The sequence below is a fragment of the Petromyzon marinus genome, unplaced genomic scaffold, assembly GCF_048934315.1.
Source record: "Petromyzon marinus isolate PM22_M1 ecotype Great Lakes invasive population unplaced genomic scaffold, UKy_Petmar_22M1.pri1.0 PM_Scaffold_134, whole genome shotgun sequence".
NCBI classification, from domain to species: Eukaryota; Metazoa; Chordata; class Hyperoartia; order Petromyzontiformes; family Petromyzontidae; genus Petromyzon; species Petromyzon marinus.
Window position 1 is genome coordinate 206763 of NW_027423096.1, and position 27274 is coordinate 234036.

Consider the following 27274-nt stretch of genomic DNA (forward strand, 5'->3'; position numbering starts at 1 on the left):
CGGGGAGAGAGACAGAGTAGTGGGTGGAGAGTGGGGAGAAAGCAGGGACCTTGTTACGTGGTTAGTGGTGGTGGTGGTGGTTGTGGTGGTTGTGGTGGTTGTGGTGGTGGTTGTGTTGATAGTGGTTGTGTTGATAGTGGTTGTGGTTGTGTTGATAGTGGTTGTGGTGGTTGTGTTGATAGTGGTTGTGGTTGTGTTGATAGTGGTTGTGGTGGTTGTGGTGGTTGTGTTGATAGTGGTTGTGGTTGTGCTGAAAGTGGTTGTGGTTGTTGTGGTGGTTGTGTTGATAGTGGTGGTGGTGATTGTGGTGGTTGTGTTGATAGTGGTTGTGGTTGTGTTGATAGTGGTTGTGGTTGTGCTGAAAGTGGTTGTGGTGGTTGTGTTGATAGTGGTTGTGGTTGTGTTGATAGTGGTTGTGGTGGTTGTGGTGGTTGTGTTGATAGTGGTTGTGGTGGTTGTGTTGATAGTGGTTGTGGTTGTATTGATAGTGGTTGTGGTGGTTGTGTTGATAGTGGTTGTGGTTGTGTTGATAGTGGTTGTGGTTGTCTTGATAGTGGTTGTGGTGGTTGTGGTGGTTGTGGTGATTGACGAGGTATTCGTCATAGACGAATAATCAGCTGTGTGTGAGTCTGTCCGTGTGTCTCTGTGTGTGTGTCACTGTGTGTGTGTGTGTCACTGTGTGTGTCACTGTGTGTGTGTGTCACTGTGTGTGTGTGTGTCACTGTGTGTGTGTCTCTGTGTGTGTGTCACTGTGTGTGTGTCTCTGTGTGTGTGTCACTGTGTGTGTGTGTGTGACTGTGTGTGTGTCACTGTGTGTGTGTGTCACTGTGTGTGTGTCTCTGTGTGTGTGTCACTGTGTGTGTGTCAATGTGTGTGTCATAATCTGTCTCTCTGTCTGTCTCACTCACACGCTCACTCACTCACACACTCACTAACTCTCTCACTCACACACTCACGCACACATTCACTCACGCTCACTCACTAACTCACTCACTCACACACTCACTAACTAACTCACTCACACACTCACTCACCTACTCATACACTCACACGCTCACTCACTCACTCACCCACTCACTAACTCACCCACTCACTCACACACTCATACACTCACTCACTCATACACTCACTCACCCACTCATACACTCACTCACACGCTCACTCACACACTCGCACGCTCACTCACTCACTCAACCACACACTCACTCACTCACCTACACACTCACTCACTCACCTACACACTCACTCACCCACTCACTCACTCACCTACTCACTTACTCACTAACAGACTCACTCATACACTCAACCACTCACTCACTCACACGCTCACCAATCACTCACACAAAACCACCAAATCACTCACACCCACTCACCCACTCACTCACACACTCAACTACTCACTCACACACTCACTCACCCACTCACTCACTCACCCACTCACTCACACACGCTCACCCACTCACTCACCCAATCACTCACACACACTCACCCACTCACTCACCCAGTCACTCACCCACTCACCCAGTCACTCACTCACTCACCCACTCACACACCCACTCACTCAACCACTCACGCACTCACCCATTCACTCACCCAGTCACTCACCCACTCAACCACTCACTCAATCACGCACTCACTCACTCACCCACTCACTCACCCAGTCACTCACCCACTCACCCAGTCACTCACTCACTCACCCACTCACTCACACACCCACTCACTCACTCAACAACTCACTCACCCACTCACCCATTCACTCACCCAGTCACTCACCCACTCAACCACTCACTCAATAACCCACTTACTCACTCACTCACCCACTACTCACACACTCACTCACTCACCCATAGAGAGAGAGTGGGAGAGAGCGTGGTAGAGAGTGAGTGGGTGAGTGATTGAGTGGGTGAGTGAGTGAGTGGGTGAGTGAGTGAGTGAGCGTGTGAGTGAGTGATTGTCTGAACGCCTTCACTGATGAACACCCAACATCAAACCGACGAGAAGGCGCCACAACCACCTTTGGCATCGTCATCCTCCTCAACATCTTCTTCCAACTTGAGACTGGAGACTGTGATCCAGGTGAGACCCTGGGTCTGGGTGTCTCTCTCTCTCTCTCAGGGGGTTCACAATGGCCGTGTCAGAGACACAGAGAGCCTGGGTCTGGGTCTCTCTCTCTCTCAGGGGGTTCACGATGGCTGTGTCGGAGACACTGAGACCCTGGGTCTGGGTGTCTCTCTCTCTCAGGGGGTTCACAATGGCTGTGTCGGAGACACTGAGAACCCTGGGTCTGGGTGTCTCTCTCTCTCTCTCTCAGGGGGTTCACAATGGCTGTGTCGGAGACACTGAGACCCTGGGTCTGGGTGTCTCTCTCTCTCTCTCAGGGAGTTCACGATGGCCGTGTTAGAGACACTGAGAGGCTGGGTTCGAGCCCTGGGTCTGGGTGTCTCTCTCTCTCAGGGGGTTCACGATGGCCGTGTCAGAGACACTGAGACCCTGGGTCTGGGTGTCTCTCTCTCTCAGGGGGTTCACAATGGCCGTGTCGGAGACACTGAGAGGCTGGGTTCGAGCCCTGGGTCTGGGTGTCTCTCTCTCTCTCTCCAAGACTCTCTGTGACTTGACGGAGGCCGGAATCTAAATGCTGTTGATGAGGCGTTCAATGTCGTAACCGGTCGAGCGTTAGGCAGCGTTAGCTACCTGCCGCTTGTCTTGACAAGTTATCAATATCGTCAACAAATTCAAAGGTTAGATGGGTGTCTATGTGTGGGTCTATGGTTCTCTGTGTGTGTGAGTCTGTGGGTCTGTGTGTGGTGAGTCTGTGGGTCTCTCTGTGTGGTGAGTCTGTGGGTCTCTGTGTGGTGAGTCTATGGGTCTCTGTGTGGTGAGTCTGTGGGTCTCTGTGTGGTGAGTCTATGGGTCTCTGTGTGGTGAGTCTATGGGTCTCTGTGTGGTGAGTCTGTGTGTCTCTGTGTGGTGTGTCTATGGGTCTCTGTGTGGTGAGTCTATGGGTCTCTGTGTGTGGGTCTATGGGTCGCTGTGTGGTGAGTCTGTGTGTCTCTGTGTGGTGAGTCTATGGGTCTCTGTGTGGTGAGTCTGTGTGTCTCTGTGTGGTGAGTCTGTGGGTCTCTGTGTGTGTGAGTCTATGGGTCTCTGTGTGTGAGTCTGTGTGTGGTGAGTCTGTGGGTCTCTGTGTGGTGAGTCTGTGGGTCTGTGTGTGGTGAGTCTATGGGTCGCTGTGTGGTGAGTCTGTGTGTCTCTGTGTGGTGAGTCTATGGGTCTCTGAGTGTGAGAGTCTATGGGTCTCTGTGTGTGTGTGTCTATGGATCTCTGTGTGTGTGAGTCTGTGGGTCTCTGTGTGTGAGTCTATGGGTCTCTGTGTGTGAGTCTATGGTTCTCTGTGTGTGGGTCTATGGGTCTCTATGTGTGAGTCTGTGTGTCTCTGTGTGTGTGTGTCTATGGGTCTCTGTGTGTGTGAGTCTGTGGGTCTCTGTGTGTGAGTCAATGGGTCTCTGTGTGGTGAGTCTATGGGTCTCTGTGTGTAAGTCTATGGGTCTCTGTGTGTGTGAGTCTGTGGGTCTCTGTGTGTGTGAGTCTATGGGTCTCTGCGTGTGGGTCTATGGGTCCCTATGTGTGGGTCTATGGGTCTCTGTGTGGTTAGTCTATGGGTCTCTATGTGTGGGTCTATGGGTCTCTCTGTGTGGGTCTATCGGTCTCTGTGTGGTGAGTCTATGGGTCTCTGTGTGTGGGTCTATGGGTCTCTGTGAGTGAGTCTATGGGTCTCTGTGTGTGTGAGTCTATGGGTCTCTATGTGTGGGTCTATGGGTCTCTGTGTGTGAGTCTGTGGGTCTCTGTCTGGTCAGTCTATGGGTCTCTGTGTGGTGAGTCTATGGGTCTCTATGTGTGTGTCTGTGGGTCTCTGTGTGTTGAGTCTGTGTGTGTCTGTGTGGTGAGTCTATGGGTCTCTATGTGTGAGTCTATGTGTCTCTGGGTGTGAGTCTATGGGTCTCTGTGTGTGAGTCTGTGGGTCTCTGTGTGTGGGTCTATGGGTCTCTGTGTGAGTCTATGGGTCTCTGTGTGTGTGAGTCTGTGTGTCTCTGTGTGTGAGTCTATGGGTCTCTGTGTGGGTCTATCGGTCTCTGTGTGGTGAATCTATGGGTCTCTATGTGTGGGTCTATGGGTCTCTGTGTGTGAGTCTATGGGTCTCTGTGTGTGTGGGTCTATGGGTCTCTGTGTGTGTCTGTGGGTCTCTGTGTGGTGAGTCTATGGGTCTCTGTGTGGTGAGTCTATGGGTCTCTATGTGTGTGTGTGTGGGTCTCTGTGTGTTGAGTCTGTGTGTCTCTGTGTGGTGAGTCTATGGGTCTCTGTGTGGTGAGTCTGTGTGTCTCTGTGTGGTGAGTCTATGGGTCTCTGTATGTGAGTCTATGGGTCTCTATGTGTGAGTCTATGGGTCTCTGTGTGGTGAGTCTATGGGTCTCTATGTGTGAGTCTATGCGTCTCTGTTTGTGAGTCTATGGGTCTCTGTGTGTGAGTCCATGGGTCTATGTGTGGTGAGTCTATGGGTCTCTGTGTGGTGAGTCTATGAGTCTCTATGTGTGAGTCTATGGGTCTCTGTGTGTGTGTCTATGGGTCTCTGTGTGTGAGTCTATGGGTCTCTATGTGTGTGGGTCTTTGGGTCTCTGTGTGTGAGTCTATGGGTCTCTGTGTGTGGGTCTATGGATCTCTGTGTGTGAGTCTATGGGTCTCTGTGTGTGTGGGTCTATGGGTCTCTGTGTGTGAGTCTGTGGGTCTCTGTGTGGTGAGTCTATGGGTCTCTATGTGTGTGTGTGTGTGGGTCTCTGTGTGTTGAGTCTGTGTGTCTCTGTGTGGTGAGTCTATGGGTCTCTGTGTGGTGAGTCTGTGTGTCTCTGTGTGTGAGTCTATGGGTCTCTGTGTGGTGAGTCTATGGGTCTCTATGTGTGAGTCTATGCGTCTCTGTTTGTGAGTCTATGGGTCTCTGTGTGTGAGTCTATGGGTCTATGTGTGGTGAGTCTATGGGTCTCTGTGTGGTGAGTCTATGGGTCTCTATGTGTGAGTCTATGGGTCTCTGTGTGTGTGTCTATGGGTCTCTGTGTGTGAGTCTATGGGTCTCTATGTGTGTGGGTCTTTGGGTCTCTGTGTGTGAGTCTGTGAGTCTCTGTGTGTTGAGTCTATGGGTCTCTGTGAGTGAATCTATGGGTCTCTGTGTGTGAGTCTATGAGTCTTTGTGTGTGGGTCTATGGGTCTCTGTGTGTGAGTCTTGGGTATCTGTGTGTGAGTCTATGGGTCTCTATGTGTGAGTCTATGAGTCTCTGTGTGTGGGTCTATGGGTATCTGTGTGTGAGTCTATGGGTCTCTGTGTGTTAGTCTATGGGTCTTTGTGTGTGGGTCTCTGTGTGAGTCCATGGGTCTCTGTGTGTGAGTCTATGGGTCTCTGTGTGTGAGTCTATGGGTCTCTGTGTGAGTCTATATGTGTCTCTGTGGATGTATAGGTCTAAACATGAGTCTATGAGTCTCTGTGTGCGTCTATGGGTGTCCATGTGTGTGTGTGGTTTATCGTGTGTGTGTGTGTGTTATCATGTGTGTGTGTGTGTGGGTTATCATCATGTGTGTGTGGGTTATCATGTGTGTGTGTGTGGTTTATCGTGTGTGTGTATGTGTGGTTTATCGTGTGTGTGTGTGGTTTATCATGTTTGTGTGTGGTTTATCATGTGTGTGTGTATGTGTGTGTTTTATCGTGTGTGTGTGTATGTGTGGTTTATCATGTGTGTGTGTGTGTTTTATCATCATGTGTGTGTGTCTGGTTTATCCTGTGTGTGTGTGGTTTATCGTGTGTGTGTGTGTGTTATCCTGTGTGTGTGTGGGTTATCATCATGTGTGGGTCTGTGTGTGGTTTATCGTGTGTGTGTGGGTTTATCGTGTGTGTGTGGTTTATCGTGTGTGTGTGTGGTTTATCATCATGTGTGTGTGTGTAGGTTATCCTGTGTATGTGTGTGGTTTATCGTGTGTGTGGGTTTATCGTGTGTGTGTGTGGGTTTATCGTGTGTGTGTGTGTGGTTTATCATGTGTGTGTGGGTTATCATCATGTGTGTGGGTTATCATCATGTGTATGTGTGTGGTTTATCGTGTGTGTGTGGGTTATCATGTGTGTGTGTGTGTGGGTTATCATCATGTGTGGGTGTGTGTGTGGTTTATCGTGTGTGTGTGTGTGGGTTATCATCATGTGTGGGTCTGTGTGTGGTTTATCGTGTGTGTGGGTTTATCGTGTGTGTGTGTGGGTTATCATGTGTGTGTGTGTGGGTTATCATCATGTGTGTGTGTGTAGGTTATCCTGTGTATGTGTGTGGTTTATCGTGTGTGTGTGTGTTATCGTGTGGGTGTGTGTGTGGTGGTGGAGCGGGATATTCAACGCCATCATCAGCGTTGGCGATTCATCTGAACCGGTCCTGAGCTTCAAATGACTCGTGGCCTGGGTGGTGTGCAGTGAACATCGCCGCAGAGAGAGACAAAGACGGCCGGGAGTGGTGCTGGCCAGAAGCACCCCCTCGCTACTAACAGCACTTGCCCCTACAGCCTGCTAGAGGCTACACGGGGGACCTTTGTCTGTGTGTAGGTGCTACTAACAACACTTGCCCTTACAGCCTGCTAGAGGCTACACGGGGGACCTTTGTCTGTGTGTAGGTGCTGCTACTCGCTAACAGCACTTGCCCCTGCAGCCTGCTAGAGGCTACACGGGGGACCTTTGTCTGTGTGTAGGTGCTGCTACTCGCTACTACTAACAGCACTTGTCCCTGCAGCCTGCTAGAGGCTACACGGGGGACCTTTGTCTGTGTGTGGGTGCTACTAACAGCACTTGCCCCTACAGCCTACTAGAGGCTACACGGGGGACCTTTGTCTGTGTGTAGGTGCTACTAACAGCACTTGCCCCTACAGCCTGCTAGAGGCTACACGGGGGACCTTTGTCTGTGTGTAGGTGCTGCTATTCGCTAACAGCACTTGCCCCTGCAGCCTGCTAGAGGCTACACGGGGGACCTTTGTCTGTGTGTAGGTGCTGCTACTCGCTAACAGCACTTGCCCCTGCAGCCTGCTAGAGGCTACACGGGGGACCTTTGTCTGTGTGTGGGTGCTACTAACAGCACTTGCCCCTACAGCCTGCTAGAGGCTACACGGGGGACCTTTGTCTGTGTGTAGGTGCTGCTACTCGCTAACAGCACTTGCCCCTGCAGCCTGCTAGAGGCTACACGGGGGACCTTTGTCTGTGTGTAGGTGCTGCTACTCGCTACTACTAACAGCACTTGCCCCTACAGCCTGCTAGAGGCTACACGGGGGACCTTTGTCTGTGTGTAGGTGCTGCTACTCGCTAACAGCACTTGCCCCTACAGCCTGCAAGAGGCTACACGGGAGACTTGTGGCTGTATAGCCACAAGTGGCGCTGTTTGATTGCCTTATCAGCACAAAACCACTCGTTTATTCTGTGTGTGTAGGTGTGTGTGTAGGTGTGTGTGTGTGTAGGTGTGTGTGTAAGTGTGTGTGTGTGTAGGTGTGTGTGTAGGTGTGTGTGTGTAGGTGTGTGTGTAGGTGTGTGTGTAGGTGTGTGTGTGTGTGTAGGTGTGTGTAGGTGTGTGTGTATATAGGTGTGTGTATATGTGTGTGTAGGTGTGTGTAGTTGTGTGTATGTGTGTGTAGGTGTGTGTGTGTAGGTGTGTGTAGGTGTGTGTGTGTGTAGGTGTGTGTGGGTGTGCGTGTAGATTTGTGTGTAGGTGTGTGTAGGTGTGTGTACGTGTGGCTGTGTGTAGGTGTGTGTAGGTGTGTATGTAGGTGTGTGTATTTATGTGTGTGTAGGTGTGTGTGTAGGTGTGTGTGTAGGTGTGTGTAGGTGTGTGTGTGTGTAGGTGTGTGTGTAGGTGTGTGTGTGGAGGTGTGTGTAGGTGTGTGTAGGTGTAGGTGTGTGTAGGTGTGTGTGTAGGTGTGTGTGTAGGTGTCTGTATGTGTGTGTAGGTGTGTGTGTGTAGGTGTGTGTAGGTGTGTGTGGCTGTGTGTGTAGGTGTGTGTAGGTGTGTGTGTAGGTGTGTGGGTGTAGGTATGTGTGTAGGTGTGTGTAGGTGTGTGTGTGGCTGTGTGTGTAGGTGTGTGTAGGTGTGTGTGGCTGTGTGTGTGTAGTTGTAGGTATGTGTAGGTGTGTGGAAGTGTGTGTAGGTGTGAGTGTAGGTGCGTGTGTGGCTGTGTGTGTGGAGGTGTGTGTGTGGCTGTGTGTAGCTATGTGTGTGTGTGTCTCTGTGTGTAGCTATGTGTGTGTGTCTCTGTGTGTAGCTATGTGTGTGTTTGTGTGTGTAGCTATGTGTGTGTGTCTTTGTGTGTAGCTATGTGTGTGTGTCTCTGTGTGTAGCTATGTGTGTGTGTGTCTCTGTGTGTAGCTATGTGTGTGTGTGTGGCTGTGTGTAGCTATGTGTGTGTGTCTGTGTGTAGCTATGTTTGTGTGTGGCTGTGTGTGTGGCTGTGTGTGTAGCTATGTGTGTGTGGCTGTGTGTAGCTATGTGTGTCTCTCTGTGTAGCTATGTGTGTGTGTGTGTAGCTATGTGTGTGTGGCTGTGTGTGTAGCTATGTGTGTGGCTGTGTGTAGCTATGTTTGTGTGTGGCTGTGTGTAGCTATGTGTGTGTGTGTGTCTCTGTGTGTAGCTATGTGTGTGTGTGTCTCTGTGTGTAGCTATGTGTGTGTGTGTAGCTGTGTGTAGCTATGTGTATGTGTGTGGCTGTGTGTAGCTATGTGTGTGTCTCTGTGTGTAGCTATGTGTGTGTGTGTGGCTGTGTGTAGCTATGTGTGTGTGTCTCTGTGTGTAGCTATGTGTGTGTGTGTGTAGCAATGTGTGTGTGTAGCTATGTGTGTGTGTGTGGCTGTGTAGCTGTGTGTGTGTGGCTGTGTGTAGCTATGTGTGTGTGTGTGGCTGTGTGTAGCTATGTGTGTGTGTGTCTCTGTGTGTAGCTATGTGTGTGTCTCTGTGTGTAGCTATGTGTGTGTGTGGCTGTGTGTGTAGCTATGTGTGTGTGTGGCTGTTTGTAGCTATGTGTGTGTGTGGCTGTGTGTAGCTATGTGTGTGTGTGTCTCTGTGTGTAGCTATGTGTGTGTGTCTCTGTGTGTAGCTATGTGTGTGTGTGTAGCTGTGTGTAGCTATGTGTATGTGTGTGGCTGTGTGTAGCTATGTGTGTGTCTCTGTGTGTAGCTATGTGTGTGTGTCTCTGTGTGTAGCAATGTGTGTGTCTCTGTGTGTAGCTGTGTCTGTGTGTCTCTGTGTGTAGCTATGTGTGTGTGTGTGGCTGTGTGTGTAGCTATGTGTGTGTGGCTGTGGGTAGCTATATGTGTGTGTGTGGCTGTTTGTAGCTGTGTGTGTGTCTCTGTGTGTAGCTATGTGTGTGTGTGCGGCTGTTTGTAGCTCTGTGTGTGTGTTTATGTGTGTAGCTATGTGTGTGTGTGGCTCTGTGTGTAGCTATGTGTGTGTGTCTCTGTGTGTAGCTATGTGCGTGTGTGTCTGTGTGTAGCTATGTGTGTGTGTGTAGCTGTGTGTAGCTATGTGTGTGTGTCTCTATGTGTAGCTATGTGTGTGTGTCTCTGTGTGTAGCTATGTGTGTGTGTGTCTCTGTGTAGCTGTGTGTGTCTCTGTGTGTAGCTATGTGTGTGTGCGCGGCTGTTTGTAGCTCTGTGTGTGTGTTTATGTGTGTAGCTATGTGTGTGTGTGGCTCTGTGTGTAGCTATGTGTGTGTGTCTCTGTGTGTAGCTATGTGTGTGTGTGTCTCTGTGTGTAGGTATGTGTGTGTGTGTGGCTGTGTGTGTAGCTATGTGTGTGTGTGTCTCTGTGTGTAGCTATGTGTGTGTGTGTATGTCTCTGTGTGTAGCTATGTGTGTGTGTGTCTCTGTGTGTAGCTATGTGTGTGTGTAGCTGTGTGTAGCTATGTGTGTGTGTCTCTATGTGTAGCTATGTGTGTGTGTGGCTGTGTGTAGCTATGTGTGTGTCTGTGTGTGTGTGTGGTTGTGTGTAGCTATGTGTGTGTGGCTGTGTGTAGCTATGTGTGTGTGTGTCTGTGTGTAGCTATGTGTGTGTGTCTCTGTGTGTAGCTATGTGTGTGTGTCTCTGTGTGTAGCTATGTATGTGTGTGTGGCTGTGTGTGTAGCTATGTGTGTGTGGCTGTGTGTAGCTATATGTGTGTGTGGCTGTGTGTAGCTATGTGTGTGTCTGTCTCTCTGTGTAGGTATGTGTGTGTCTCTGTGTGTAGCTATGTGTGTGTGTCTCTGTGTGTAGCTATGTATGTGTGTGTGGCTGTGTGTGTAGCTATGTGTGTGTGTCTCTGTGTGTAGCTATGTGTGTGTGTCTCTCTATGTGTAGGTATGTGTGTGTGTCTGTGTGTAGCTATGTGTGTGTGTGGCTGTGTGTAGCTATGTGTGTGTGTGTCTCTGTGTGTAGCTATGTATGTGTGTGTGGCTGTGTGTGTAGCTATGTGTGTGTGTCTCTGTGTGTAGCTATGTGTGTGTGTGTGTGTCTCTCTGTGTGTAGGTATGTGTGTGTGTGTCTCTGTGTGTAGGTATGTGTGTGTGTCTCTGCGTGTAGCTATGTGTGTGTGTCTCTGTGTGTAGCTATGTATGTGTGTGTGGCTGTGTGTGTAGCTATGTGTGTGTGTGTAGCTGTGTGTAGCTATGTGTGTGTGTCTCTATGTGTAGCTATGTGTGTGTGTGGCTGTGTGTAGCTATGTGTGTGTGTGTGTCTCTGTGTGTAGGTATGTGTGTGTGTGTGGCTGTGTGTGTAGCTATGTGTGTGTGTGTCTCTGTGTGTAGCTATGTGTGTGTGTGTCTCTGTGTGTAGCTATGTGTGTGTGTATGTCTCTGTGTGTAGCTATGTGTGTGTGTGTGTCTCTGTGTGTAGCTATGTGTGTGTGTGTGGCTGTGTGTAGCTATGTGTGTGTGTGGCTGGGTGTTTAAGTAAAGGTTGTGGTCACCTCTGAATGGTTAAAGGTTGGGATCGTCACAGAATGGTTAAATAAGGTTGTGGTCACCTCAGAATGGTTAAATAAAGGTTGTGGTCATCTCAGAATGGTTAAATAAAGGTTGTGGTCACCTCAAAATGGTTAAATAAAGGTTGTGGTCACCTCAGAATGGTTAAATAAAGATTGTGGTCACCTCAGAATTGTTAAATAAAGGTTGTGCTCACCTCATAATGGTTAAATAAAGGTTGTGGTCACCTCAGAATGGTTAAATAAAGGTTGTCGTCACCTCAGAATGGTTAAATAAAGGTTGTGGTTACCTCAGAATGGTTAAATAAAGGTTGTGGTCACCTCAGAATGGTTAAATAAAGGTTGTGGTCACCTCAGATTGGTTAAATAAAGGTTTGGGTCATCTCAGAATGGTTAAATAAAGGTTGGGGTCACCTTAGAATGGTTAAATAAAGGTTGTCGTCACCTCAGAATGGTTAAATAAAGGTTGTGGTCAGCTCTGAATGGTTAAAGGTTGGGATCGTCACAGAATGATTAAATAAAGGTTGGGGTCACCTCAGAATGGTTAAATAAAGGTTGTGGTCACCTCAGAATGGTTAAATAAAGGTTGTGGTCACCTCAGAATTGTTAAATAAAGGTTGTGGTCACCTCAGAATGGTTAAATAAAGGTTGTGGTCACCTCAGAATGGTTAAATAAAGGTTGTGGTCACCTCAGATTGGTTAAATAAAGGTTTGGGTCACCTCAGAATGGTTAAATAAAGGTTGGGGTCACCTCAGAATGGTTAAATAAAGGTTGTGGTCACCTAAGATTGGTTAAATAAAGGTTTGGGTCACCTCCAAATGGCTAAATAAAGGTTGGGGTCACCTCAGAATGGTTAAATAAAGGTTGTGGTCACCTCGTAATAGTTAAATAAAGGTTTGGGGTCACCTCAGAATGGTTAAATAAAGGTTGTGGTCACCTCAGAATGGTTAAATAAAGGTTGGGGTCACCTCAGAATGGTTAAATAAAGGTTGGGGTCACCTCAGAATGGTTAAATAAAGGTTGGGGTCACCTCAGAATGGTTAAATAAAGGTTGAGGTCACCTTAGAATGGTTAAATAAAGGTTGGTGTCACCTCAGAATGGTTAAATAAAGGTTGTCGTCACCTCAGAATGGTTAAATAAAGGTTGTGGTCACCTCAGAATTGTTAAATAAAGGTTGTGGTCACCTCAGAATGGTTAAATAAAGGTTGGGGTCACCTCAGAATGGTTAAATAAAGTTTTGGGGTCACCTCAGAATGGTTAAATAAAGGTTTGGGGTCACCTCAGAATGGTTAAATAAAAGTTTGGTGTCACGTCAGAATGGTTAAATAAAGGTTTGGGGTCACCTCAGAATGGTTAAATAAAGGTTGTGGTCACCTCGGAATGGTTAAATAAAGGTTTGGGGTCACCTCAGAATGGTTAAATAAAGGTTGTGGTCACCTCAGAATGGTTAAATAAAGGTTGGGGTCACCTCAGAATGGTTAAATAAAGGTTGGGGTCACCTCAGAATGGTTAAATAAAGGTTGGGGTCACCTCAGAATGGTTAAATAAAGGTTGGGGTCACCTTAGAATGGTTAAATAAAGGTTGGGGTCACCTCAGAATGGTTAAATAAAGGTTGTCGTCACCTCAGAATAGTTAAATAAAGGTTGTGGTCACCTCAGAATTGTTAAATAAAGGTTGTGGTCACCTCAGAATAGTTAAATAAAGGTTGGGGTCACCTCAGAATGGTTAAATAAAGTTTTGGGGTCACCTCAGAATGGTTAAATAAAGGTTTGGGGTCACCTCAGAATGGTTAAATAAAGGTTTGGTTTCACGTCAGGATGGTTAAATAAAGGTTTGGGGTCAGCTCAGAATGGTTAAATAAAGGTTTGGGGTCACCTCAGAATGGTTAAGTAAAGGTTTGGGGTCACCTCAGAATGGTTAAATAAAGGTTTGGGGTCACCTCAGAATGGTTAAATAAAGGTTGGGGGTGACCTCAGAATGGTTAAATAAAGGTTGTGGTCACTTCAGAATGGTTAAATAAAGGTTTGGGGTCACCTCAGAATGGTTAAATAAAGGTTTGGGGTCACCTCAGAATGGTTAAATAAAGGTTTGGGGTCACCTCAGCAATGCGTTGCCATGGGCACCACGAGGAGGAGGGGAGTGGTGGTGGTGGCGTTGAGATTAAAATTAAATTATTAAATCACTGGGCAGTGCGTTGAAGTAACGACGCGTAGGTGAACACAAAGGAGGAAGTGAAAACTCCACCTCAGCACGTACCAAAGCCCACCCCCAAAGTAAATAAACTTTTAAAAAAATACAAATATTAAAAAAGCCTAACTAAGGCCCAAGCCAAGCCGTTTCCCCGGCAACCGCGGGCCAATGGCGACGCGCGTTGCTCGCTCCGACCAATGGGAGCGCCGCTTGTTGCGAGGTGGCGTTGCCGCGGTGATTATGCAAATGAGGGCTTTTGAATCCGTTCGTCAGTCGCTGGCTGAGTTGTCTGTCAGTCTCTGTCTCTGTGTCTCTCTCTGTCTCTTTGTCGATGTCTCTATGTCTCTCTCTGTCTCTATGTCGATGTCTCTCTGTGTATGTATAGCTGAGTCCCACTCTGTGTGTCTTTGTAGGTGAGTCTCTGTCTGTGTCTCTCTGTCTGTGTCTCTCTCTGTCTCTGTGTGTCTCTGTCTCTCTGTGTCTCTCCGTGTGTCTCTCTGTGTGTCTGAGTCTCTGTCTCTCTCTGTGTCTCTGTCCCTCTCTGTATCTGTGTCTCTCTCTGTGTGTCTGAGTCTCTGTGTCTCTCTCTGTCTCTGTGTCTCTCTGTCTCTCTCTCTCTCTGTGGCTGAGTCTCTGTCTCTCTCTGTCTCTGTGTCTCTCTCTGTCTCTCTCTCTGTGTCTCTGTCTCTCTCTCTGTGTCTCTGTCTCTCGCTGTCTCTGTGTCTCTGTCCCTCTCTGTGTCTCTGTCTCTGTCCCTCTCTGTGTCTCTGTGTGTATCTCTGTCTCTCTCTGTGTCTCTGTCTCTCTCTGTGTCTCTGTCTCTGTCCCTCTCTGTGTCTCTGTGTGTCTCTCTGTCCCTCTCTGTGTCTCTGTCTCTCTCTGTCTCTCTGTGTCTCTCTCTGTGTCTCTCTGTGTCTCTCTCTGTCCCTCTCTGTGTCTCTCTGTGTCTCTCTCTGTCCCTCTCTGTGTCTCGCCGTGTCCTACGGGAACCTCGTGGTGAGTAATTTCAGGGCTGTTTTTGAAGTTCGTAGCTCATCGAATAACTCCACGAGGCTAATCTCGCGACGATTCTGCCTGTGGGGGAGCGGTGGTGCAGTGGTTAGCGCACTGTGTGTGTGTGTGGGGAGCGGTGGTGCAGTGGTTAGCGCAATGTGTGAGTTTGTGTGGGGAGCGGTGGTGCAGCGGTTAGCGCACTGTGTGTGTGTGGGGAGCGGTGGTGCAGTGGTTAGCGCACTGTGTGTGTGGGGGGGAGAGGTGGTGCAGTGGTTAGCGCACTGTGTGCGTGTATTGTGGGGAGTGGTGGTGCAGTGGTTAGCGCACTGTGTGTGTGTGTGGGGAGCGGTGGTGCAGTGGTTAGCGCACTGTGTGTGTGGGGGGAGCGGTGGTGCAGCGGTTAGCGCACTGCGTGTGTGTGTGGGGAGCGGTGGTGCAGTGGTTAGCGCACTGTGTGTCTGTGAGTGGGGAGCGGTGGTGCAGTAGTTAGCGCACTGTGTGTGTGGGGGGAGCGGTGGTGCAGTGGTTAGCGCTGGAGAGACAAAGGCGGCCGGGCCTGCTTGGTGCTGGCCGATGACACTGCTGATGATGATTGTGCCGATGATGATGCTGATTATGATGATGACGCAGATTATGATGACACTGCCGCTGATGATGATGATGACGACGCTGATGATGACGACACTGATGATGATGACGACGCTGATGATGATGACGACGCTGATGATGATGATGACACTGATGATGACGACGACGCTGATGATGATGACACTGATGATGTTGATGATTGTGCCGATGATGATGCTGATTATGATGATGACGCAGATTATGATGACACTGATGATGATGACATTGATGATGATTGTGCCGATGATGATGCTGATTATGATGATGACGCAGATTATGATAACACTGCCGCTGATGATGATGACGACGCTGATGATGATGACGACGCTGATGATAACGACACTGATGATGACGACACTGATGATGATGACGACACTGATGATGATGACGACGCTGATGATGACGATGATGATGATGATGACACTGATGATGACACTGATGATGACGACACTGATGATGATGATGATGACACTGATGATGATGACACTGATGATGATGATGATGACACTGATGATGATGACGACACTGATGATGACGACACTGATGATGACGACACTGATGATGACGACACTGATGATGATGACGACACTGATGATGACGACACTGATGATGACGACACTGATGATGATGACACTGATGATGATGATGACAGTGATGATGATGATGATGATGACACTGATGATGATGATGACACTGATGATGACGACGCTGACGCTGATGATGACGACACTGATGATGATGACGACGCTGATGATGATGACGACGCTGATGATGATGATGACACTGATGATGACGACGACGCTGATGATGATGACACTGATGATGTTGATGATTGTGCCGATGATGATGCTGATTATGATGATGACGCAGATTATGATGACACTGATGATGATGACATTGATGATGATTGTGCCGATGATGATGCTGATTATGATGATGACGCAGATTATGATAACACTGCCGCTGATGATGATGACGACGCTGATGATGATGACGACGCTGATGATGACGACACTGATGATGACGACACTGATGATGATGACGACACTGATGATGATGACGACGCTGATGATGACGACGACGCTGATGATGACGACGACGCTGATGATGATGATGACACTGCTGATGATGATTGCGCCGATGATGATGCTGATTATGATGATGACGCAGATTATGATGACACTGATGATGATGACAATGATGATGATTGTGCCGATGATGGTGCTGATTATGATGATGACGCAGATTATGATAACACTGCCGCTGATGATGATGACGACGCTGATGATGATGACTACGCTGATGATGATGACGACGACACTGATGACGACGCTGATGATGATGACACTGATGATGATGATGACACTGATGATGATGACGACACTGATGATGATGACACTGATGATGATGACAGTGACGATGATGACACTGACGATGATGACACTGATAATGATGATGATGACACTGACGATTATGACACTGACGATGATGATGACACTGACGATGATGATGACACTGACGATGATGATGACACTGACGATGATGACGACGCTGATGATGACGACACTGATGATGATGACGACGCTGATGATGACGACACTGATTATGACAACGACACTGATGATGATGACACTGACGATGATGACACTGATGATGAAGATGACACTGATGATGATGATGACACTGATGACAATGACGACGCTGATGATGACGACGACGCTGACGATGACGAAGCTGCCGACGCCGACGATGACGACACTGACGATGATGACACTGATGATGATGATGATGACACTGATGATGACGACGACACTGATGATGATCACGACACTGATGATGATGATGACACTGACGATGATGATGACACTGACGATGATGATGACACTGACGATGATGACGACGCTGATGACGACGCTGATGACGACGCTGATGATGATGACACTGATGATGATGACGACGCTGATGATGATCACGACACTGATGATGATGACGACGATGCTGCTGATGACGACGCTGACGATGACGACGCTGCCGACGCTGACGATGACGACACTGATGATGATGACGACACTGATGATGATGATGACACTGACGATGATGATGACACTGACGATGATGATGACACTGACGATGACGACACTGACGATGACGACGACGACACTGACGATGATGATGATGACACTGATGATGATGATGACGACACTGACGATGACGACACTGATGATGATGATGACACTGATGATGACGACACTGATGATGATGATGATGACACTGATGATGATGACGACACTGACGATGACGACACTGATGATGACGACACTGATGATGATGACGACACTGATGATGACGACACTGATGATGATGACGACACTGATGATGATGATGACGACACTGATGATGATGATGACGACACTGATGATGACGACACTGATGATGACGACACTGATGATGACGACACTGATGATGATGACGACACTGATGATGATGACGACACTGATGATGACGACACTGATGATGACGACACTGATGATGACGACACTGATGATGATGACACTGATGATGATGATGACAGTGATGATGATGATGACACTGATGATGATGATGACACTGATGACGACGACGCTGATGATGACGACACTGATGATGATGATGACGACACTGATGATGACGACACTGATGATGACGACACTGATGATGATGACGACACTGATGATGATGACGACACTGATGATGACGACACTGATGATGACGACACTGATGATGATGACACTGATGATGATGATGATGACAGTGATGATGATGATGACACTGATGATGATGATGACACTGATGATGACGACGCTGACGATGATGATGACGACACTGATGATGATGATGACACTGATCATGATGACGACACTGACGATGATGATGACACTGATGATGACACTGATGATGATGACGACACTGATGATGACGACACTGATGATGATGATGACATTGATGACGATGACGACACTGACGATGATGATGACACTGACGATGACGACACTGACGATGATGATGACACTGACGATGATGATGACGACACTGACGATGATGACACTGACGATGATGACACTGACGATGATGATGACGACACTGATGATGATGACACTGATGATGATGACACTGACGATGATGATGACGACACTGACGATGACGACACTGACGATGACGACACTGACGATGACGATGACGACGACACTGACGATGATGACACTGATGATGATGATGACACTGATGATGACGACACTGATGACGACACTGATGACGATAATGACAGTGATGATGATGACACTGATGATGATGATGACACTGATGATGACGACACTGATGATGATGATGACATTGATGATGATGACTGATGATGATGACACTGATGATGACGACACTGATGATGATGACGACACTGATGATGACACTGATGATGATGACACTGATGATGACGACACTGATGATGACATTGATGATGATGATGATGACGACACTGATGATGATGATGATGACACTGATGATGATGACACTGATGATGATGATGATGACACTGATGATGATGATGACACTGATGATGATGATGATGACACTGATGATGACGACACTGATGATGATGATGACACTGATGATGATGACACTGATGATGATGACGACACTGATGATGACGACACTGATGATGACGACACTGATGATGATGACGACACTGATGATGACGACACTGATGATGATGACACTGATGATGATGACAGTGATGATGATGATGACACTGATGATGATGACACTGATGATGACGACACTGATGATGATGACAGTGATGATGATGATGATGACACTGATGATGATGATGATGACAGTGATGATGACGACACTGATGACGATGACGACGCTGACGATGATGATGATGATGATAACACTGATGATGATGATGATGACACTGACGATGACGACACTGATGATGATGATGACACTGATGATGATGACGACACTGACGATGATGACACTGATGATGATGATGATGACACTGATGATGACGACACTGATGACGACACTGATGACGATGATGACAGTGATGATGATGACGACACTGATGATGACGACACTGATGATGATGATGACATTGATGATGATGACGACACTAATGATGATGACACTGATGATGACGACACTGATGATGATGACGACGCTGATGATGATGACACTGATGATGATGATGACACTGATGATGATGATGACACTGATGATGATGATGACGATGACGATGACGACACTGATGATGACGACACTGATGATGATGACGACACTGATGATGATGACGACACTGATGATGATGACGACGACACTGACGACGACGACACTGACGACGACGACACTGACGATGACGACGACGACACTAACGATGATGATGATGACATTGATGACGATGACGACACTGACGATGATGACGACACTGATGATGACGACACTGATGATGATGATGACATTGATGATGATGACGACACTAATGATGATGACACTGATGATGACGACACTGATGATGATGACGACGCTGATGATGATGACACTGATGATGATGATGATGACACTGATGATGACGATGACGATGACGACACTGATGATGACGACACTGATGATGATGACGACACTGATGATGATGACGACACTGATGATGATGACGACGACACTGACGACGACGACACTGACGATGACGACGACGACACTAACGATGATGATGATGACATTGATGACGATGACGACACTGACGATGATGATGACACTGACGATGACGACACTGACGATGATGATGACACTGACGATGATGATGACGACACTGACGATGATGACACTGACGATGATGACACTGACGATGATGACACTGACGATGATGATGACGACACTGATGATGATGACACTGATGATGATGATGACACTGACGATGATGATGACGACACTGACGATGACGACACTGACGATGACGACACTGACGATGACGACACTGACGATGACGACACTGACGATGACGATGACGACGACACTGACGATGATGACACTGATGATGATGATGACACTGATGATGACGACACTGATGATGACGACACTGATGACGATAATGACAGTGATGATGATGACACTGATGATGATGATGATGACACTGATGATGACGACACTGATGATGATGATGACATTGATGATGATGACTGATGATGATGACACTGATGATGACGACACTGATGATGATGACGACACTGATGATGACACTGATGATGATGACACTGATGATGACGACACTGATGATGATGATGATGACACTGATGATGATGATGATGACACTGATGATGATGATGACGATGACGACACTGATGATGACGACACTGATGATGATGACGACACTGATGATGATGACGACACTGATGATGATGACGACGACACTGACGACGACGGCACTGACGATGACGACGACGACACTAACGATGATGATGATGACATTGATGACGATGACGACACTGACGATGATGATGACACTGACGATGACGACACTGACGATGATGATGACACTGACGATGATGATGACACTGACGATGATGATGACGACACTGACGATGATGACACTGACGATGATGACACTGACGATGATGATGACGACACTGATGATGATGATGACACTGACGATGATGATGACGACACTGACGATGACGACACTGACGATGACGACACTGACGATGACGACACTGACAATGACGACACTGACGATGACGATGACGACGACACTGACGATGATGACACTGATGATGATGATGACACTGATGACGACACTGATGACGATAATGACAGTGATGATGATGACACTGATGATGATGATGACACTGATGATGACGACACTGATGATGATGATGACATTGATGATGATGACTGATGATGATGACACTGATGATGACGACACTGATGATGATGACGACACTGATGATGACACTGATGATGATGACACTGATGATGACATTGATGATGATGATGACGACACTGATGATGATGATGATGACACTGATGATGATGATGATGATGACACTGATGATGATGATGATGACACTGATGATGACACTGATGATGACGACACTGATGATGATGATGATGACACTGATGATGATGACACTGACGATGACGATGACGACTACACTGACGATGATGACACTGATGATGATGATGACACTGATGATGACGACACTGATGACGATAATGACAGTTATGATGATGACACTGATGATGATGATGACACTGATGATGACGACACTGATGATGATGATGACATTGATGATGATGACTGATGATGATGACACTGATGATGACGACACTGATGATGATGACGACACTGATGATGACACTGATGATGATGACACTGATGATGACGACACTGATGATGATGATGACACTGATGATGATGATGACACTGATGATGATGATGACGATGACGATGACGACACTGATGATGACGACACTGATGATGATGACGACGACACTGACGACGACGACACTGACGATGACGACGACGAGACTAACGATGATGATGATGACATTGATGACGATGACGACACTGACGATGATGATGACACTGACGATGACGACACTGACGATGATGATGACACTGACGATGATGATGACGACACTGACGATGATGACACTGACGATGATGACACTGACGATGATGATGACGACACTGATGATGATGACACTGACGATGATGATGACACTGACGATGATGATGACGACACTGACGATGACGACACTGACGATGACGACACTGACGATGACGATGACGACGACACTGACGATGATGACACTGATGATGATGATGATGACACTGACGATGACGACACTGATGATGATGACGACACTGACGATGATGACACTGATGATGATGATGATGACACTGATGATGACGACACTGATGACGACACTGATGACGATGATGACAGTGATGATGATGACGATACTAATGATGATGACACTGATGATGACGACACTGATGATGATGATGACGACACTGATGATGATGATGACATTGATGATGATGACGACACTAATGATGCTGACACTGATGATGACGACACTGATGATGATGACGACGCTGATGATGATGACACTGATGATGATGATGATGACACTGATGATGATGACGACACTGATGATGACGACACTGATGATGATGACGACACTGATGATGACGACACTGATGATGATGACGACACTGACGATGATGACGACACTGACGATGATGACGACGACACTGACGATGATGACACTGACAATGACGATGACACTGACGATGACGACGATCACGACGATGACGACGCCGCTGTTGCGTTTGTAGCGGCTGGAGGACACCGTGCTGAACCCGGACCTCGACGAGGCGGGCAAGTCCCTGAGGATTCGCTCCGCCGAGGGCACCACCACCACCATCACCGGCATCACCGGCGGCACCACCGGCATCACCGGCGCCGGCAACACCGGCGGCACCTCCCTCATCCCCGCGCGGATTCGGGAGATCGTGACCCGCCACCTCCAGCAGGACGTTCCAGACGGTGAATCCCCGACAGGGGGCGACGACGACGGAGCGTGACGTCACGTGACGGAGCGTGTCGGGGCGTGACGGGGCGTGACGTCACGTGACGGGGCGTGTCACGTGACGGGGCGTGACGTCACGTGACGGGGCGTGACGTCACGTGACGGAGCGTGTCGGGGCGTGACGGGGCGTGTCGGAGCGTGACGGGGCGTGACGTCACGTGACGGGGCGTGTCACGTGACGAAGCGTGACGGAGCGTGACGGAGCGTGTCACGTGACGAAGCGTGACGGAGCGTGACGGAGCGTGTCACGTGACGGAGCGTGTCACGTGACGGAGCGTGTCACGTGACGGAGCGTGTCACGTGACGGGGCGTGTCACGTGACGGGGCGTGTCACGTGACGGGGCGTGTCACGTGACGGGGCGTGTCACGTGACGGGGCGTGTCACGTGACGGGGCGTGTCACGTGACGGGGCGTGTCACGTGACGGGGCGTGTCACGTGACGGAGCGTGTTGTCGTGAACCCTGACTCACCCATCCATCATGAACCCCACTGACCCATCCATCATGAACCCCACTGACCCATCCATCATGAACCCCACTGACCCGTCCATCATGAACCCCACTGACCCATCCATCATGAACCCCACTGACCCATCCATCATGAACCCCACTGACCCGTCCATCATGAACCCCACTGACCCATCCATCATGAACCCCACTGACCCATCCATCATGAACCCCACTGACCCATCCATCATGAACCCTGACTCACCCGTCCATCATGAACCCCACTGACCCATCCATCATGAACCCCACTGACCCATCCATCGTGAACCCCACTAACCCGTCCATCATGAACCCCACTGACCCATCCATCATGAACCCCACTGACCCATCCATCATGAACCCCACTCACCCATCCATCGTGAACCCTGACTCACCCGTCCATCATGAACCCTGACTCACCCATCCATCATGAACCCCACTGACCCATCCATCATGAACCCCACTGACCTGTCCATCATGAACCCCACTCACCCATCCATCATGAACCCTGACTCACCCATCCATCATGAACCCCACTGACCCATCCATCATGAACCCCACTGACCCATCCATCGTGAACCCCACTAACCCATCCATCATGAACCCCACTGACCCATCCATCATGAACCCCACTGACCCATCCATCATGAACCCCACTCACCCATCCATCATGAACCCTGACTCACCCATCCATCATGAACCCCACTGACCCATCCATCGTGAACCCCACTGACCCATCCATCATGAACCCCACTGACCCATCCATCATGAACCCCACTGACCCATCCATCTTGAACCCTGACTCACCCATCCATCATGAACCCCACTGACCCATCCATCATGAACCCCACTCACCCATCCATCATGAACCCCACTGACCCATCCATCATGAACCCCACTGACCCATCCATCATGAACCCCACTGACCCATCCATCATGAACCCCACTGACCCGTCCATCTTGAACCCCGCTGACCCGTCCATCTTGAACCTTTGTCCGCGTAGCTCCGTCCACCATGGCGTCTCTGCTGTCCGTCCAAGAGGAGAATCGTCTCCTGCAGAAGGAGCTGTCCCGCATGGAGGACCAGCTGTCCCAGTGCCACGCCGACCGTGACACGCTGGCCATCAAGTACAACGCACTGAGCGAGCGGGTGAGTACACTACTACTACACCACTACTACTACTAAACTACTACTATCACACACCACTACCACTCTACTACTACACTACTACTACCACACTACTACTATCACACACTGTTACAACTACCACACACTACTACTACACTACACTACTACTACTACACCACTACTACACTACTACCACTCACTACTACTACACTACTACTACTACACTACTACTACCACACTACTACTACCACACTACTACTACACTACTACTACCACACTACTACTATCACACTACTACTACCACACTACTACTACACTACTACTACCACACTACTACTATCACACTACTACTACCACACTGCTACTACACTACTACTACCACACTACTACTACCACACTACTACTACCACACTACTACTACACTACTACTACCACACTACTACTACCACACACTACTACTACACTACTACTACTACACCACTACTACTACTACCACACTACTACTACACTACTACTACCACACTACTACTACACTACTACTACTACTCACTGTTACAACTACCACCCACTACCACCCACTATGACTACTACTACCACACACTACTACTACTACCCACTACCACCCACTATGACTACTACTAGCCACACACTACGACTACCACCCACTACTACTACTACCACCCACTACTACTGCCACACACTACCACCCACTACTACTACCACACACTACTGCTACTACTCACTGCTACAACTATCACCCACTACCACCCACTACCACTATTACTAGCCACCCACTACGACTACTACTACCACCCACTACCACCCACTACTACTGCCACACACTGCTCCTACTACTGCCACACACTACTACTACTACTCACTGCTACAACTACCACCCACTACCACCCACTATGGCTACTCCTACCACCCACTACTACTACCACCCACTACTGCTACCACCCACTACTACTGCCACACACTATGACTACTACTACCCACTACTACTACTAGCCACTACTACTCACTGCTACAACTACCACCCACTACCACCCACTACTACTACTACCCACTACCACCCACTACTACTGCTACCCACTACTACTACTACTACCACACACTACTGCTCCTACTCACTACTACAACTACCACCCACTACCACCCACTACTACTACCACACACTACTACTACCACCCACTATGACTACTACTGCCACTCACTACCACTACTACCACCCACTACTACTACTACCCACTACCACCCACTACCACCCACTACTACTACTACTACTGCCACACACTATTGCTCCTACTCACTGCTTCAGGTAGTGGGGTGAGTAAGGAGTTGTTAGTAAGTAAGGAGTTGTTAGTGAGTAAGGAGTTGTTAGTAAGTAAGGAGTTGTTAGTAATTAAGGAGTTGTTAGTAAGCAAGGAGTTTTTTTAGTGAGTAGGGAGTTGTTAGTGAGTAAGGAGTTGTTAGTAAGTAAGGAGTTGTTATTAAGTAAGGAGTTGTTAGTGAGTAAGGAGTTGTTAGTAAGTAAGGAGTTGTTAGTAAGTAAGGAGTTGTTAGTGAGTAAGGAGTTTTTTTAGTGAGTAGGGAGTTGTTAGTGAGTAAGGAGTTGTTAGTGAGTAAGGAGTTTTTTAGTGAGTAAGGAGTTGTTAGTAAGGAGTTGTTAGTAAGTAAGTAGTTGTTAGTGAGTAAGGAGTTGTTAGTAAGTAAGGTGTTGTTAGTGAGTAAGGAGTTGTTAGTGAGTAAGGAGTTGTTAGTGAGTAAGGAGTTGTTAGTGAGTAAGGAGTTGTTAGTGAGTAAGGAGTTGTTAGTGAGTAAGTAGTTGTTAGTAAGGAGTTGTTAGTAATTAAGGAGTTGTTAGCAAGTAAGGAGTTTTTTTAGTGAGTAGGGAGTTGTTAGTGAGTAAGGAGTTGTTATTAAGTAAGGAGTTGTTAGTGAGTAAGGAGATGTTAGTGAGTAAAGAGTTGTTAGTGAGTAAAGAGTTTTTTTTAGTGAGTAAGGAGTTGTTAGTAAGTAAGGAGTTGTTAGTGAGCAAGGAGTTGTTAGCAAGTAAGGAGTTGTTAGTAAGTAAGGAGTTGTTAATAAGTAAGGAGTTATTCTTAGTTTTTTCGGTAAAGTCACGTTGAAGAGAAACAACAAAATAACAAAATATATATAAAACAATAAAAAATTCTCACGACGTTTCGACCATAACTCAAACGGTCATCATCATGACCGTTTGTTATCATCATGATGACCGTTTGAGTTATGGTCGAAACGTCGTGAGAATTTTTTATTGTTTTATATATATTTTGTTATTTTGTTGTTTCTCTTCAACGTGACTTTACCGAAAAAACTAAGAATATGAATTACTGCAGTCACGAAAGCTTTAAATCAAAAGTAAGGAGTTGTTAACAAGTAAGGAGTTGTTAGTGAGTAAGGAGTTGTTAGTGAGTAAGTAGTTTTTTTTAGTGAGTAAGGAGTCGTTAGTAAGTAAGGAGTTGTTGGTAAGGAGTTGTTGGCAAGGAGTTGTTAGTAAGTAAGTAGTTGTTGGTAAGTAAGTAGTTGTTAGTAAGAAGGAGTTGTTAGTGAGTAGTTGTTAGTAATTAAGGAGTTCTTTTTAAGTAAGGAGTTGTTAGTGAGTAAGGAGTTGTTAGTAAGAAGGTGTTGTCAGTGAGTAAGGTGTTGTTAGTAAGTAAGTAGTTGTTAGTAAGTAAGGAGTTGTTATTAAGTAAGTAGTTGTTAGTGAGTAAGTAGCTGTTAGTAAGTAAGGAGTTGTTATTAAGTAAGGAGTTGTTAGTGAGTAAGTAGTTGTTAGTAAGTAAGGAGTTGTTAGTAAGTAGTTGTTAGTGAGCAAGGAGTTATTAGTAAGTAAGGAGTTGTTAGTAAGTAGTTGTTAGTAAGTAGTTGTTATTAAGTAAGGAGTTGTCAGTGAGTAAGGAGTTGTTAGTAAGGAGTTGTTAGTAAGCAAGGAGTTGTTAGTGAGTAAGTAGTTGTTAGTAAGAAGGTGTTGTTAGTAAGTAGTTGTTATTAAGTAAGGAGTTGTTAGTGAGTAAGTAGTTGTTAGTAAGAAGGTGTTGATGCCTTCTGGGAAGTCGTGTACTCTGTGTACACAACCGCGCACAATTCTGAGCCGCTTGTAGCCGCTTTGCCGTTACTCATCGCCAATTATGGACTCTGACCATTGTCCTTTGCATCTCGTAGAGTCCCTGGCACGTGATAATAA

General features: G+C 47.5%; 1 protein-coding gene across 2 annotated transcripts; it reads left to right on the plus strand.

Annotated features, from left to right (window-relative positions):
* On the plus strand, positions 1-26194 carry LOC142922654 (rootletin-like). 2 transcript variants are annotated; one of them, XM_076063488.1, is made up of 4 exons: positions 1-60; positions 1289-2076; positions 22196-22406; positions 23939-26194. In XM_076063488.1, exons 2-4 carry the CDS (start codon positions 1972-1974, stop codon positions 24118-24120), a joined length of 498 nt encoding a protein of 165 aa, XP_075919603.1. In that variant the 5' UTR covers positions 1-60; positions 1289-1971; the 3' UTR covers positions 24121-26194. The 2 variants fall into 2 exon arrangements, with proteins under 2 accessions (XP_075919603.1, XP_075919602.1); XM_076063487.1 differs by lacking the exon at positions 1-60 and having other exon boundaries at positions 751-2076.
* Positions 26195-27274: the final 1080 nt, after the last annotated feature.

Excerpts from the sequence above, each read along its gene's own strand:
- LOC142922654 (XM_076063488.1), top strand. The coding sequence starts at position 1,972 with ATGAACACCCAACATCAAACCGACGAGAAGGCGCCACAACCACCTTTG. Across the intron at positions 2,077-22,195 it reads GACTGGAGACTGTGATCCAG|CGGCTGGAGGACACCGTGCT; the intron begins GTGAGACCCTGG and ends TTGCGTTTGTAG. Across the intron at positions 22,407-23,938 it reads CCAGCAGGACGTTCCAGACG|CTCCGTCCACCATGGCGTCT; the intron begins GTGAATCCCCGA and ends TTGTCCGCGTAG.